The 15032-nt window shown below is 40.4% G+C and overlaps 1 protein-coding gene across 2 annotated transcripts in view; it reads right to left on the bottom strand.

Moving 5' to 3' along the window:
- Positions 1-1438: 1438 nt before the first annotated feature.
- The window catches only part of far1 (fatty acyl CoA reductase 1), a 29912-nt gene continuing 16318 nt past the window's right edge, over positions 1439-15032 (bottom strand). Inside the window, exons 6-13 of one of the 2 annotated variants that reach the window (XM_073472439.1) lie at positions 14741-14918; positions 14034-14078; positions 11962-12089; positions 11788-11855; positions 9498-9669; positions 5166-5295; positions 3844-3971; positions 1439-3328 (exon numbers count right to left, since the gene is read on the bottom strand). In XM_073472439.1, the coding sequence (XP_073328540.1) occupies positions 3169-3328; positions 3844-3971; positions 5166-5295; positions 9498-9669; positions 11788-11855; positions 11962-12089; positions 14034-14078; positions 14741-14918 (1009 nt within the window). In that variant the 3' untranslated portion in view covers positions 1439-3168. Of the gene's footprint in view, positions 3329-3843; positions 3972-5165; positions 5296-8701; positions 8874-9497; positions 9670-11787; positions 11856-11961; positions 12090-14033; positions 14079-14740; positions 14919-15032 lie in introns of both variants that reach the window. The other variant, XM_073472438.1, reaches the window with a different exon arrangement.

Genomic DNA, 15032 nt, shown 5'->3' with positions numbered 1-15032 from the left:
GAAAACCCTGAAATTAGACACGCTGTTGCTCCCCTCCCTCCCACAACACTAAACAAGAGCATGGCAGCCATTCACCAAACTGACTTACTCACTCACACCGGCATGAGGAAATGGAGTTACAACAACAAAAGGTTTATCGCACTGCACTCCAATAAACAAACACTTGCTTAATATTAAAATTACAGGCAATTACAGGATTGTTAATTTCTTGTTTCAGGAGTCACAGGAAGATTCTGGCTGTGCAAACAAGTCAGGCTGTGTTATTCTATTACATTCAGAGAGAGAAAAGTACATGTACATATACAGTAAAGTCAAATGACAAGCAATTATGTTTTATGTTTACATGTTTACTTTTTAAAGTATTATTTACAGCAGCTGAAGTCGGTTCAGTAAGCTTTTACTCAGTAAAATAGCCACGCAATGTCATTAGCATAAAAATACATCTGTTTGTTATATTTTGAAGTCTACCTAAATAGAGCTGTACACAAAATAATTAGAAAACATAGATCTGATTGCTTTTTTTCACATTGTTAGAATATTGAAAAAAGTTCAGGCACGATTCACACTTGCACACGTCTTTCCGAAACGGTGCATCTTTCCACCGAGTCACATGATCCTATGTAAAATGGCTCATGCTGTGAGTGACAATCACATTCCTTAATGAATTTAGGACATTCACGGGACTTACAAGTAGGTGGTTGGAGCTTTTATCGCCTAAGCCACTCTGAGAAGGACACATGCAAGCACTACGAGAGATCAGCACACAGTCACACCCTGCTTCTTCAAACATTGTATTGTGCTCGAGGAGTAGGTAACAGACGAGACAAATATGACAAAGTGCACAGGTAAACCTCAGTTATGTTAATGAAGGCTTAATATGGCAACGAGGGACAATTCATACAAAAGTGAGAGAAATCTCAAAGCAAAAAAATCTTAGCTGATTCAGTAAGAAGCAAATTTCTTATGTAACAAGGAAGGATGATGAAGGCAACAGAATGGTCCAAGTGTTTAAAGGGAAACTCCACAAATATTACACATCAAAATGTGTTTACAGGACCTGGGGAGTACTGCTGTATATGTGAAAAAGTAGTATAACGCGTGGCTTTGTGGCTCCAGAGAAGGCTGCATGTAATCTGATTAATTGCCTCCGGTGATGTCACTCAGTTACCAAGTTGCATTGTGGGTTTCAAAAAAGGAAGAAGAATTTGTGGAATAAAAAAGGCGATATCTCTGGCTTTGCTGTATCAGTTCTGATCTGATTTGTTTTCAAACTGACCATAGGAGTGCAACACCAGACCTGTGGACTGCTTTTTAAAACCTGGCTTCCACATTACCCACAATGCAACTAAGCAACTGAGTGACATCACTGAAGGGAATTTATCAGATGACATGCAGCTTCCTCTGTAGCCACAAAAGGCTTTATACTACTTTTTTCACATATGTAGTAGTACTCCCCAGGGCCTGTAAAGACTTTAATGTGTAAAATTGATGGAGTTACCTTTTAACAGCAGGTTATAAACAGCATTAATAGATGACAAATCCAACATACATGTATTTACAGAAGCATTTAAGATAGAAAATGAACAAGTAATATGACAAATATGACCTATAATAGTTACAAAAAGGAAAATGGCTGAAGTAAAGTAACAAAACCTTTCACAAAAGATGGTGAGCTACACTTAGAGCTACCTGAAAAGTAGTGTACTAACAAAGACCAATGAATAAGAGTCACCGCCTATAGTGTATATCCATGACTCACTATCTTTAACCAGTTCTCAAAGCATTTAAATTCTCAGGCATAATGCAGAAAAAGAAGCCAAAAGTGACAATATCTCTCCTCTCAACTCCACCTGTCTCATCCTCTACTGAGCTACGAGTCTGTTAGCTAAGAGGTATTTTGGCAAAAGTAGCTTCAAGACCGTCACAAATGACTTTCAGACATGTCAAAAAAAGGAACCTGTAGAAGAAGAAGCTTGAGTTTCGAGATCTGCTGATGCAAGAATGATCAGTTTGTAGGCACTGGATAAAGCCATCGTATTACAATCTACAATTGTGCTTGGTTGGAATTAGGAAACTAGCCACTGCAGTTCATTGGGGACTTACAGGAGAGTATATTATTGTTGTGTCTTTGCAAAGCACGAAGAATGAAAGACAGTCAATGACAACTCTTGGTGGGACATGGATCAGTATGAGCGAGTCCCCCCGAAGCCCTTCACTGTCAACTTTCTCTTTACACCAAGCTGTCAGTGCAACTGTCATAAACATTGGTTGAAATGGCTTTGGTCTTAGGGATGGGGTTAGGAGGGCAAGACACAGTTTAAACAATGATTCTTATGCTAGCCTGTCCCTGAACGAGCCTTTACTGAGTCAGCACAAACTAACCCTTCAACTGCCTCCAACCTAATGTGCAAAACCAGCTCCAATACCCCGGATGCTGAGTGTAGCTGCTGTCAGATGAAAACCTTTTTGTAACAGGTTTTTAAAACATTTCAACAGGGCAGAAAATAGACAAGGATCCCACACAACCTCATGACAGAACAAAAAAAAGGAAAACAAAGTTTTGTTTTCAGGTGACAGCAGAGAAATATAGCTTACACAACAGCTGGAGCGCTTATTTTTCAAAGATTACATATACAGAGGGGAAGCCTGGACCGGCTGAAAACTAGCTGAGAATTGTTGCAGCACAGCGTCATCCAATGCATAGCTTTGTTTTGCAGGCAGCCAGGCAAGCAGACAAATGAGATGGAGCAGGTTTGGGTGCTCTGGAGCTTAAAAGACTGCAGGGGTAATTCTGACAACAAAGAGGGACCGGACTGACTGAAAATGAACAGAAGAAGAGCATGTAGTCCTTCTTCAACTTGTTGAAGTGCTGTTAGTCTGAGTGTTGTACATTGTGAGATAAATCCATGGCCTCTGTGTTTTACGAAATGCTAGATAGATCCAAGATATGCAACATTTAGACAGCTGTGGACTCCACTCTCGCCCAGCAGCTCCATCTGTGTCCATGGGTTTAATGGTTCCATTTAATCCTTAAGTGTCGGTGCAAAGACCAGAGACAGACAGCATGGTACCATCTGAAGGGCTTTGAGCTTCCGGCACCTCTCATCATCCATATCCAGCGCTTCCTCATTTCTCCGCCCCTCCGCCCGCCATCCTGTCCCAGCCTCATTATCTCATGGTGGAGGAGGCTCTGAAGTAGGAGAGGAATTTGAAGCAGAGGCTCACCACGAAGTACCAGATGTTTCTGGCCATCTGGGATCGGGCGATGAAGACGCGCCAGATGAGCACCACCAGGATGGTGTTGAAAGAATAGCGGATGTTCCTCAGCCTGTGAAACAACAAACATAAAAATAGTCAAAATGACTCAAATTTTAGATTCTGCCAGGGTGAACATCTCACAAGTATGACAGCTTATTCTGCAGACACACAAATCATGTCTGTCAGTCCAGGTCTGTTTGTAAACAGATGTTAGATGGGCCATTTTCAATTTCCACCCCCTCCTTTTGATTCCTTAAAAACTTTTGCATGCTGAATTATTTACATGATCTTTATTAAAGCGGAGAGGATCACTGCCACTGTGATTGGACTATCTACTTGGAATGATAATCTAAAAAACAATTTGGCTTGAAAAAACCTGACTCATATTCCTTATCATTGTAAAACATAGTGGTTAATGGAAGGATAAACGGAAGTACTTCAAAATCCAAATGCAGAGATGTACTGTATGGTGACCTAGATTAAATAAAAGCCACCTACTCGGCAGCTGCCTATAAGTGCTCATCACATACAGCGTTTCTTCCTGTGTCCTCATGTGTTGGCAGAATTGCTTCCACAGACTCTTACTTGTTGAGGTGTTTGCGTGCAGCAGGCAGGCCGGACAGCTCTTCATTCAGGACGTATTTTTTGGTGCCCATACAGTAATTTTCCATGTACTCCGCCCAGTGGAGCTGACGCACATCAAAATTGAACACCTATTAAAAAGCACAAGAAACTATCAGTAAGCTTTGAAACATTTTAAATGTCATATTTTCAGTGATTGACAAGAGTTGTACTTAGTTGTACGTAATTATTGATGGAGAGTTGATGGTTATTGTTGAAGATTTTGTTTGAAAACAACAATGGTGGCTCCTTAGGAGGTGAGCACAGCTGCTGCTGGCATCAGTTCTTTCAGAACTGGAGTGTAGTCCATTGAAAGTAGAACAAAAAAGAGCAAAAAGGCACTCAAGGTTCTCTTCGATGAAAAAAAATGTTTTCACTCTTTTCTCAATTGGCTAAGAGTTTGATTAAGCAACTGGCTCTGTTGATCTGCTAGGTGGAGGTTAGCCAGTGATAGAAAGATGGCCATAAGTGCCTGGCTTTTCCAAACAGTCTCAATTCTTTAGTGTGTGAACTCAGCCTAAATGTTAGAGCCCCAGCAGGCTACAATTCTGGCCTGCAGAGGCAGAGCTGAGCTCCTGCTGGCTTTGGCCTATTTTAACCCCCCCGCCGTGCTTTCCACTGGCAAGGGGAGGACAAAACTTGATCATTGGATGAGAGATGAGAAGGGCATTGTGGCACATAGCTTGTGGTTGGATCTGTGAACAGTGAGGTGGAGCTACAGTTGGCAGCCTTGAAGGGAGCGGCTGCCTTTCAGTCAGCACCCAGGGAATTAAAGGTTCTGAATCCCCACGCAGCCTGTAGCCATTTTTGGTTGGAAAGAGGCTCTAGAGAATTAAAACTCATTACGAGAGAAGTTTGAACATTATTCTAGACTCACTAATGTGATATTAAGTGTAATGACCTCAGAAATGCTTCTGTCAGAGAGAGAGAGAGAGAGAGAGAGAGCAAAGACTAAATGCCAGTGCCTCATAGCACAGGCACAATACGTCTGATGTGTAAACTGTCTTCACATTCAGTCCACCAACATGCCCTTCACAAATGCCTGACAGTTAGCCAGAACAACGCCTCTGTTCACTACAAACTGACGTCAGCAGGGAATGAATGACTTACTCTATTGTAGCCAGCCTACTATCAGACATTAACACACTGAGTGGTAAATCTGTCTGCCATCTCCACAGTGTGGATACTTTGGTTTGTGTCGTGTGGTGGGGGCGTACATGGGCAACAGAGGGATGAAGTATGAATGATGTAGAGGAGACTTTTTTTTTCTCCTGCTTTTTCCCTACCTTCTTGTCCTCAGGGCTCATCTGGGCCATCAGCATGGTTACATTGTCAGTGTTCCACACCCAGGAGTGACTGGTGAAATACTCCAGGACCATCATGGCTTTGTGGAGGCGAGTGATTGTCTTCATCATCCTATGATTAATGAGCGGTGAAGCCAAGATGAAAAAGGAAGGGAGGAAGCAATAAGGTGGAGGGAGATGAGGAAAGAAGATTGGAATTGATAAAAGGTGATAAAAGGTGATGGTAGTGAAGAGCCAGAGAGATGATGGTTGGCAAATCATAAGAGGGACGATGCAGGAGGAGTAGAAGAAGGAGGAGTGTGACAAAGTAAAGAAGCAGAGCAGAGAGGTGGTGGGATAAAGAAAAGTCGGTTGGACAGAAAGGGAAGGGTGGGCAGGAAATATGGGAGGAAATGAGTAGCAGGACAGGGTTCCATGGTGTTGGGGGAGGGGAGAGCAGAGGCACAAGTTTGACAGAAGAAAATACTTTAACTAAAAACTACAAACATAAAACGCCACAGTTTGAGGAACAAATGGCTTTGTAGCAGAAGTTTTATACAACATGAGTTCTTTACAGTCTAATTTAGTCATTGAATCACTTATTTAACATTAAAATAAATGTTTATAAAGCACTGTAAATCGAATGTCCTTGGATCAAGTGTTCAATTGTTTCACATTATATGTGATGGGCATGACTTCACAGAATTAGAGAGATTGGATGAAGCAGATTTGGAGTCGACTCATTGTAACATATGCAGGTTGTGATTTTAGTTGTACAACGTTGAATGTTTGTACACCTCTTGACTTTGGATGATTGAAACTTCAACTACAGCTTGAATCACTGCCATGTGAAAACCACACATCTCCAAAATGTCAAATTTTCAGGAGCTAACAAAAACAGCTAAGCTTTGTGACAACAATACAACAAAAACTGAAGCAAAAATCAACAGCTCACTATTTTACAGGGAGTAATGTGCCAGACATGTTTGCCAGGGGCTTTTGAAAACATAGGTTGCCGTAAGGACTAAACAAATGAGATATAACATGTTCATTTGCAAGATTTAGAGTGGATTGTGTTACCTTTGGACAGAGCCAGACAAGCTTTTTGCCAACAACCCCAGTCTTATGCTTAGCTAAGCAGAGCTAAGTTAAGTGACTGTTGGCTGTACCTTCATATTTACTGTAGAGATACAAGAGTGGAACTGATCGTCTAAACTAACTCTCAGCCAGAAAGTTAATATGCATTATTCCTAAAATGCCAGACCATTCTTATCAAAAAGGAACAGTTCATCCAAAAATGAAAATTCAGTCATTATCTACTTACCCCAATGCCAATGGAAAGTCGGGTGAAGTTTCTTAGGCCACAAAACATTTCTGGAGCTTCAAAGCAAAACAGCGTTGCAGCATTCTCCTAAAAATCGATGCGATTTTAAATTGATTCAAAAAGGTTATATTTAATTTTTTTTTTTTTAAAAAGGGTGTAAATAACATCTTTTCAAATCAATTTGGAATCTCTGGGCTTCTGGAGACTACTATTAGTCCAGACTCTTTTTTTATTCAGTTGGCTTGTTTTACTTTTTTAAAACAAGTCCCCATCTACTTCAGATTTTAGGAGACTGCTGCAACACTGTTTTGCTGTGAAGCCCCAGAAAATGTTTTGTAGACAACAAAACTTCACTTGTCTTTCCATCGGCATTGGGGTGAATAGCTACCGTTTCTTCAATCCTTCAAATTATCTGAAAATTAAAAATCACCAAATCAGGAAATGCATGGTTTACATTGGACAGCAATAATGTGTAACTTCAGTTAAATGAGATTCAATTTTTTTTCGTCATAAAATATCGTTTACCAGTCGTTTACACCAACAATGTTCTATAGTTTGGGTTCAGAAATGTTCTAATTATATAATGATTCACTTCACTAATTTTCCAAATAGTCAAGAGGGTAGTCCAAACTTTGTCTTAGCACTGTCAGTAGTCAGGTCTCCCCTGGGGACAGTGAGGACTAACTGGATTTAACCGGTGTGCGGGTCAGGAGGACAGGCAATAAACTGTTAAATGGATACTTGAATCAAATTTAGGTCTAATGGATTTATTATTTTACCCCAAATAATTCAAACTCAATACAATATGAATTAAATCTTCTTTGCAGCCAAAGCAGTCCCAGGGACTTAGAGAGTCCTAAGAGTGTCCTCCTGTTTACACAATTGAATCCAGTTAATATACTTAATGTCTGTGTTAGTTCTGATTCAGGGGACCATAATTTAAGTCATGATTATATAAACCCAGTTAAAGTGCTGGAGAAATTAGTGTGAGAATTGGTGGTGGAAATGTAAAAACAGCAGTGCCCATTATTGTGAGAACTAAAAGAAGGTCTCCGAGTCTTCAAGCTGCTCATTATGTCTAATTCAGTGATCAGAGTAAACATGTAACAATATTTGAATTGCATTGATGCAATTATTCCAATTTGTATTGAATAAAAAGGGCCTTAATCCAATGAGAGGCCTGTTGTATTCTAGATGAATGTTGTGATTTGAAACATTTACAATAATCAAGGCAGATTGATGTGACTCAGATTCCCCTTGTGAAGGCGGATGATTCAGACAAACATGCATGGCTGATCAGCACATAGAGGCAGAGATAACCATTACTTACAGCAGGTGACATACCCAACCAGGATCAAATTACACCACTAGAATGTGAGGTAGCTACAAAGCCACACTCATTTCAGACAGCCAAACTCCTCGTCCATGAAAGCTAATGCATTGCGGACGAATGCTTAGCACTGCATAACATTTAATGTCTGAAATACTGTGGCTTGTAGTAATGACAAAACACTTAAAGGGTAATCTGATAAAGAAGCAGAAGCAAAAGTATCCCCTTTTTTATTCTGCCCACAATGCAACTTAGCCACTGATAGACATCACTGGAGGCAATTTGTCAGATTACATGCAGCTTCCTCTGGAGTTACCCTTTAAATGTGTATATCGATCAATTGACAAGCATAGAGGTTGTATTCAGTGGGACATGATCCATCTCTGACTGGACACAACTTTTTTTTTTTTTTTTAAAACGACCAAGAAGTCCCATGGTGCCGCAGGATTTTCCATGATTGGGTGAGAAGTGGAGGATGCTAATAACAGATGTCATGTTCACAGCATGGTTCATAAAAAGTTTTCTTTGACTTCAAGAAAAAAAAAAAGAAAAAAAAAACACATTCCAAAAAAGGGAGCAAAGCTAAAAACGTGCTCTGATAGAAGTCATATCATGTTTTCATGACATTCTGTGCTAACAAAGTCCAGCTGATGCCATGAGGTCAAGTAAAGACACAGCAAACATTTTGTTTCTTCTGCCCCAGGCCCTGACTTGTTCCCACCATCCCACATTACCAGTCAGCAGAAAAAATAAAACAAACAAACAAATAAACAAAAAAGCATACGGTAGGGGGTGGGGGTGGGGTGGGGTTTGTGGTGGGGAAGGTGGGGGCTGACTGGCAGGGGAGGGGAGTGCAGGTGGAAGGAGGGGCAGATGCAACCTTACCGGGGCTTGCGGCCTGTCAGCATGAGATAGCCGTCATAGAGCAGGGCTGGCAGCGTGTGGCTGACAGTGGTCCAGTACTGATTAGTAAAGGGGTTGGAGCGCAGATTGACATTTGGCCTTCTGAAGGCCTGCTCTAAGGGATTGGTCTTGAAGGTCATGTTTATACAGTACTCTGTAGGAGAGAGATACACATATGACAGGACAAGGACGACACAGAGAGGACGAGATGAGGAAGAATGTGCGTTTCCTCCTCCTACTAATACTAAGCAAGATGCAGGCCCTGTGTAATGGCTTGACCACTGCTAGACTGTCTTTAGGTATGCAGATGGTAAAGACAGACAGATCCAGTACACTTGACACTGTTCTGACAAGTCAGCAGCTAGCAGAAGTTTCTCTTAAGGGCCAACACCTGGGTTGGGTTCCCAAAGGCATCGTCAGACTGAAGTCGGTCTTAGTCCATTTATCAGCTGGACTGAGATGACCTTAGTGCTGACATATTGGGAACCCAACTGAGAATAAAAACATTGCAAGTAGCAAAATGTAAAGAGTGCAGAACCCATCAGCAATCCCCTGTTTGTGCAGGGGAGCCGCTGGGTTTCACATTCTTCAACTCCCAACAAAACGGCCACAAGCATTATGTAACATATTAGCATTGCAGCTACAACGTTAGGCCACTACACTAAAAGAAAAGTGACAGGACTGAAGCAGCAGAGATGTGTTTGAGTGTGTGTGAGGGGGTTTTGGCGTTAAAAACAGCAGAGGTGCGGCACGTCCGAGTCGGCGATGATGAGGTTACCTGGGCTCTCGTCCAATCAGCCTTAAGTACAGATCATAGAGGAAGGCCGGAGCCTTGTGGCTCACGGCGATCCAGTACTGATTGATTAGGTGATTGGATGTGAGATTAACATTGGGCCGACGGAAGGCCTGCTCAAGGGGGTTCCTCTTGAATGTGGATATTACATGGTACTCTAAGAAACAAAAGGTTGTTCAACACAAGTCATCAATCAGCAGTTCAATACATTTTTTTGTTTTTCTTAACCTGACTGAAAGCTGTGGTCCTGTTGGCAAAATATATCCTTCAATATACTCTTCCTCCCCCAAATGCTAGTATATTTCACTTTACCGTTGCCACAAAATACTTTAAAGGCAGCAGTAATTTGGCAAAACAATTTCAGCATCATGGTCCATAAATAAGTGTTGTGGAGCTTTTAATATCGTGTCACATGGTCTTCCTCAACAGATGGAGTTATGATTGGGCTTAAAGCAACATTATATAGAAATTGGTATTTCGTGCGGGTTTGGCGCCCCCTACAGTTTCGTCATACACACAAATCCCAGGTCTGCAACAATTTGTGACGTAATGTAGGTGCTCACTACAAACAAAACGCATTACGTCATAACAATGTTATGACTTCAAAACTTGTATCTTGAAATAAACATTATGTCATTTCAAAAAGGTAAAAAAGTTACATAATGTTGCTTTAACTCTAACAGATGTCATGGAATTGTAGATTCATGTTTGTTTCCATTTTCCTGATGTTTTGTTTACATCTGTTGCCATGGCCTAGAATGAATTTGAACCTCTTCCTTTTAGCCAACATGGCCAAGCACTCCTTAAAAAGGGTACTCCACCCAGTGTTGCCAACTCTTTTCCAATGAAAGTAGCGAGCAATAGCAATAAAAGTAGCTAAATGATGCCATAAGCTAATTTGCATATTGATGATGTCATCACACATTAATTTATATAAGTGGTTTTGACAGTTGGAGCGAGGGAGGAATCAATTTCAGTCATAAAAAAGGTAGATAGTGAAACTTTTAGCCTAGTGATCACAAACAATATCAAAGATCATACAAGCTATTTAAATATTTACAAGCTATAGGAACACCTTTTATTCAGGGAGTATTTCTATATAGTTTCAGAGTGAGAGCGTCAACATAACAATAACAATAGACACTCACTACAACTACTACAACTGAACTCCCACTGCTCGGGAGTTCAGGTGTATGATAGTAGTGCAGCTAATGAAGCCTAGAGCCGCTTCATTCAAGCATAGATAAGCGGCAGGATACAGAGGACTGGTTTTTCAAGTTTATTCAAACTTGTAGTCTTCAACTCCAACTGATGCTGACTGAAGTGACATCACTTGAGGCTATTTATCAAATTTCTGAGCTCCCTCTGGAACCACAAAAGACTTCACTCAATTTATTTCAAATATGCAGTTATGACCTGTAAACATGAAAACAGGGTCAACGCCTTCTGCTGAAGAAGATGCGATACAATCAAAAGCTCCAGATCAGCTATTAATATGGACCACGATCAAGTTAGGCTATACTGTATTGGATATTCAGGTTCCTTTAGATTGTAAGGTGTTCCTGCTATTCTGTCCACCCCCTAAAGTAAATAATAAAATGGAGCTGCACAGTTTTGTGAATGGAAGAGGAAAACAACATCAGTTCAACTTTATATTGATGGGATTGTTCAGGCAGTATCGATTCTTTTTTATGTATTTTATGTGCTGGTGGTTAAGATAGATGATGTTAAGCCCACCTGTGACTCAATAATTGTATTCATAGTGTACAAGTTGTAACATGGTGATTCATGACTGCAGCAGTGCTTCCACACTCCAATTTGAGGAGACAGGGTTGAGTTTGTGAAATCATTACACTTGAAGTTTTACTTCAAACCATTAAGTTTGAAAACAAACCATAAGGTCAGTATTTATAATATTAAAGTTCAGTAGTGAATATGAATCATCTCTATGTAATATTGCCAAAGGACAAGAAGTGTGATCGTTAAATACCTCTTGGAAATGTCCAAAATCACCATCAAACAATGTGTGACATCTGTTTAAAAAGGTGAGATTCCCTGAGTAAAACTCCATAATGATCCAGCTACAAACCAGGATCCATAAGGAACAGCTGAACAAAAGCTCCGAGTTTAGGTGTGGCAGGCAGTGGATCAGATTACAATCAGGGCATGTCATTAGACGCCACGTTTAAACATACGTATGTATGCTTCCATTGTCAGGGGCATTTACAGAGGCTGTGTTTAGGTAAGATAAAAAAAAAAAAAAATCACATCATACCGACTTCCCCCCAGTGAAACGGGTTGATTCCACCAGTTGTGCAGTTGTAAACCAGGATGTTTCTAGGTCTGTAATAAGAACGGAAATATTCACAGTAAATACACTCACTTTACTTTAAAAATACAATCATCATGTGAGAAAACATATGATCAAGTGTTTATGTGTCTCTCCAACCTGCTGAGCGACTGTGATCCAGAGTACCAAGCTGCAGCCAGTGTGGCGTTGATGACCACGTCCACAGGCACCAGGTCAGCCACTGCATCATTAGACGCCCTCATCGTACGCAGGATGCCCTTACCAGCCTGGAAAAGGTAAAAAATAATTAAAATGCAACTGATCAAATTTACAAACCTTTGAATTAAAGTGGCCATATTATGCTTTGGGGGGTTTTCCCTTTCCTTCAGTGCGTTATGAAGCTTTTTGTGCATGTAAAACTTAAAAAAAGTTACAAAGCCCAAAGTCCATGACAAGACTAATTGTCTTCTACAAAAAGCACTGCTCCTGAACTACCTGAAACACACTGACAATAGTCCAGGCTTTTCTTCCATTTATTATGTCCTTCATCAACTCCCAACCGAGGATGTCAAAACCCAGTGGACTGACTTAATTTTTTTTTGTCCCCACAGCAACTGGAAATCTTAATTGAAATATTTAATTTGGTGTACTTTACTCATCCTGGACTGCTCTGCTAACTTCACAAGCTCACTAAAGTGTTTATTTTACTGCAGACTGCAATTTCAATTTCAATAAAACTCAAGAATGGATCGATACCGGCTGGCTGTGACCCAACTTCAAACTAATTTTATGACGTTTAACCGTTTATTTTTTAGTTCAGCCTGTTGATAAAAGCGGTAGCATGTTTCTCGGCTAATGTGGCTACTCCCAATCTAAGCCTATGTTGGACTAATGAGTATGACAAAAATAATGTGTTTTTACTGCATTTACTGCATGTATTACTAGTCTAGTAGACACCTAAAATAAAAATATGAACCTGAAAATGAGCGTAATGTTTGTCCTTTAAGATCCAAAACTGGCCAGTGCAAACTACAACATGCCAAGATTACTAATACGTATACATCACAGTGATGTTGATAGGCACGCATCCTGTGTCTGACACAGGATGCGTTTAAAATCTGAAAGGACGCAGTGAACTCACTATCCATGCGTCCATCCATAGATATCTATAGATAGAAATAAACCACTATTTATTTTTTTTATTTTGTAGACAAATGTATTAGGATGATGCGATCCAATTTAGGGTTTTATCAGTTGAATCGGATTTTGCTGTTCAATAAAAAGATTAAACAATTTTTATTTTTTTCAGTTCAGCACCGAACTAAACTTCTTTATCAGCCTACATCAGCATGTTTTACCTGCAGCCTCAGACTTAAGTCATCTGTGATGTGAAAACATCAGATTTTCACACAGTCAGAGAAAGTCTATGTGTGCGTCCGGCTCATAGTTCAGTTATAAAATCCCAGCACAACACGGAGCGTCTCTCCTGTCGGGCTGCTGACAGCGCTGTCACAGCAGGTTCTGCGCTACAAATTTTGGGGCCTTAGCCCAGATAAGGATTCAGCTTCCCTCATGAATTAACCACCAGCAAAGCTCAGTTGGATTTATTTTTCAACTGATGGGGCAGCTAATATAAAAGTATATATATCTACATCACTGCAAGAGTAAAGAAATACACGATCACACAGATCCTAACTGTAGATGTTGGACTAATGGCACCGTCGGACCTAAATTTGCTTCCGATTCATTTCTAAGCACAACAGGGCAAGACACAAATCGACCCTCCTCGTTCACTTCGTTCGCTGAACATTAACATAGAGTCAGGGTGCTCTCCAGTCTCAATCAGTTGAGAGTGGATAGGATTGACCTCTTTCATTGGAGGTGTTGTTTGTTTATATTCTCGTTTTATAACTACACTGCGACATAATGCGAGCAGCAGATGAGGACGGATGCTGATGAAATGTTTGAAGAAAATCTGTATAATTTGCAACTTACAAGACTAAACTCTTCATGTCTAGTCATGTTAATGTTTGCAAGCCTCCCCACACCTTCCTATCCTCCTATCCTTCCTGCTTTTTAAACACACCATTTTTTTCATGTAGATTTAGAGTTTCATAAATGGATGACAACAAGCGAAAAGGTATTGGTGAAGAAAAATAAAACTACAGAGAAAAGACAGGCTTTCATAACTGTATATGGACCACTTCAACAGTTTTTATTTCAGTACTTACTGCAATGAATATTCCACTAGGTCCATTGAAGTTATCAATCCAACCCTGAAAGAACAGCAGAAATATATTATGTCAATTCTAAAAAAAACATAAAAATCAAACATTTGTTATAATAATGTTATAATTTTTTATTTTTATAAGTGATTAATTCATACAAGGGCTCCTACTGTTACATGGACAGGAGTGATTCAGAGTCTAAAAACTGTAAATTGTCCCATTCAGAAACGCAGACTGTCAGCCATCTGCATCACCCAATTTCTTGAAAATCCCTAAACCAGAACTGAAACGGTCCTTCTTTCCACAGTGATCGGCCAGGAACTAAGGTGTGCAGAGCTTCTTTACTCCACATTCCTCACATTCCTACTCCCAACACTGTGTTCACTGCTTAACTGTGTTGGCTGCAGCAGAGTGCTCTGCGAGAGGAGACAGAAGGGGTGTGACTGATATCTGGACTGTGTCCAGAGGAACAGCCGGGACAGATCTGTGCTGATGGACAGACTTTCTCCACTCTTCAGTTTTAAAATCAGTGATACAAATAGTATTCAGCAAACACCAGAAAAAAAACTCTAAAGTTGAGGAGGTCATTGCTCATTCCAGAATCTGGGCTACAGTAATTCTTAATTTCAACAGTCAGTACCATCAGTAACTGAAAGTTAAACAAGAAAACATGAAAAAGCAATGTAACATTAGTAGCTTGAATGACTCACGGGGAAGGGCTCTTTCCAGCTTGCTCCTACTATGGATGGTCTAATGATGGCTACATTGAGGTTTCCAGCCTCCTGCTGCACCAGATACTCAGCCAAGGCTTTGGTGAAGGTGTAGGTGTTGGGACGCTCCTTGATCAGCTTTGGAGTCATGACAGACACCAGCTCGTCATCCATCCAGCTGGAGGGGGAAAAAAATGACAAGATTAGTCTTATATTTACAATATAATCTCCATCCAGGTCTTTACTGTCATTGTGTAAAACAATGAAACAGCAAATCATCTCCCCGAACTGC

This window comes from Pagrus major, chromosome 8, assembly GCF_040436345.1.
Source record: "Pagrus major chromosome 8, Pma_NU_1.0".
NCBI classification, from domain to species: Eukaryota; Metazoa; Chordata; class Actinopteri; order Spariformes; family Sparidae; genus Pagrus; species Pagrus major.
The sequence above is the reverse complement of the archived record's forward strand: the minus strand, read 5'-3'. Positions and strand labels throughout refer to the sequence as shown.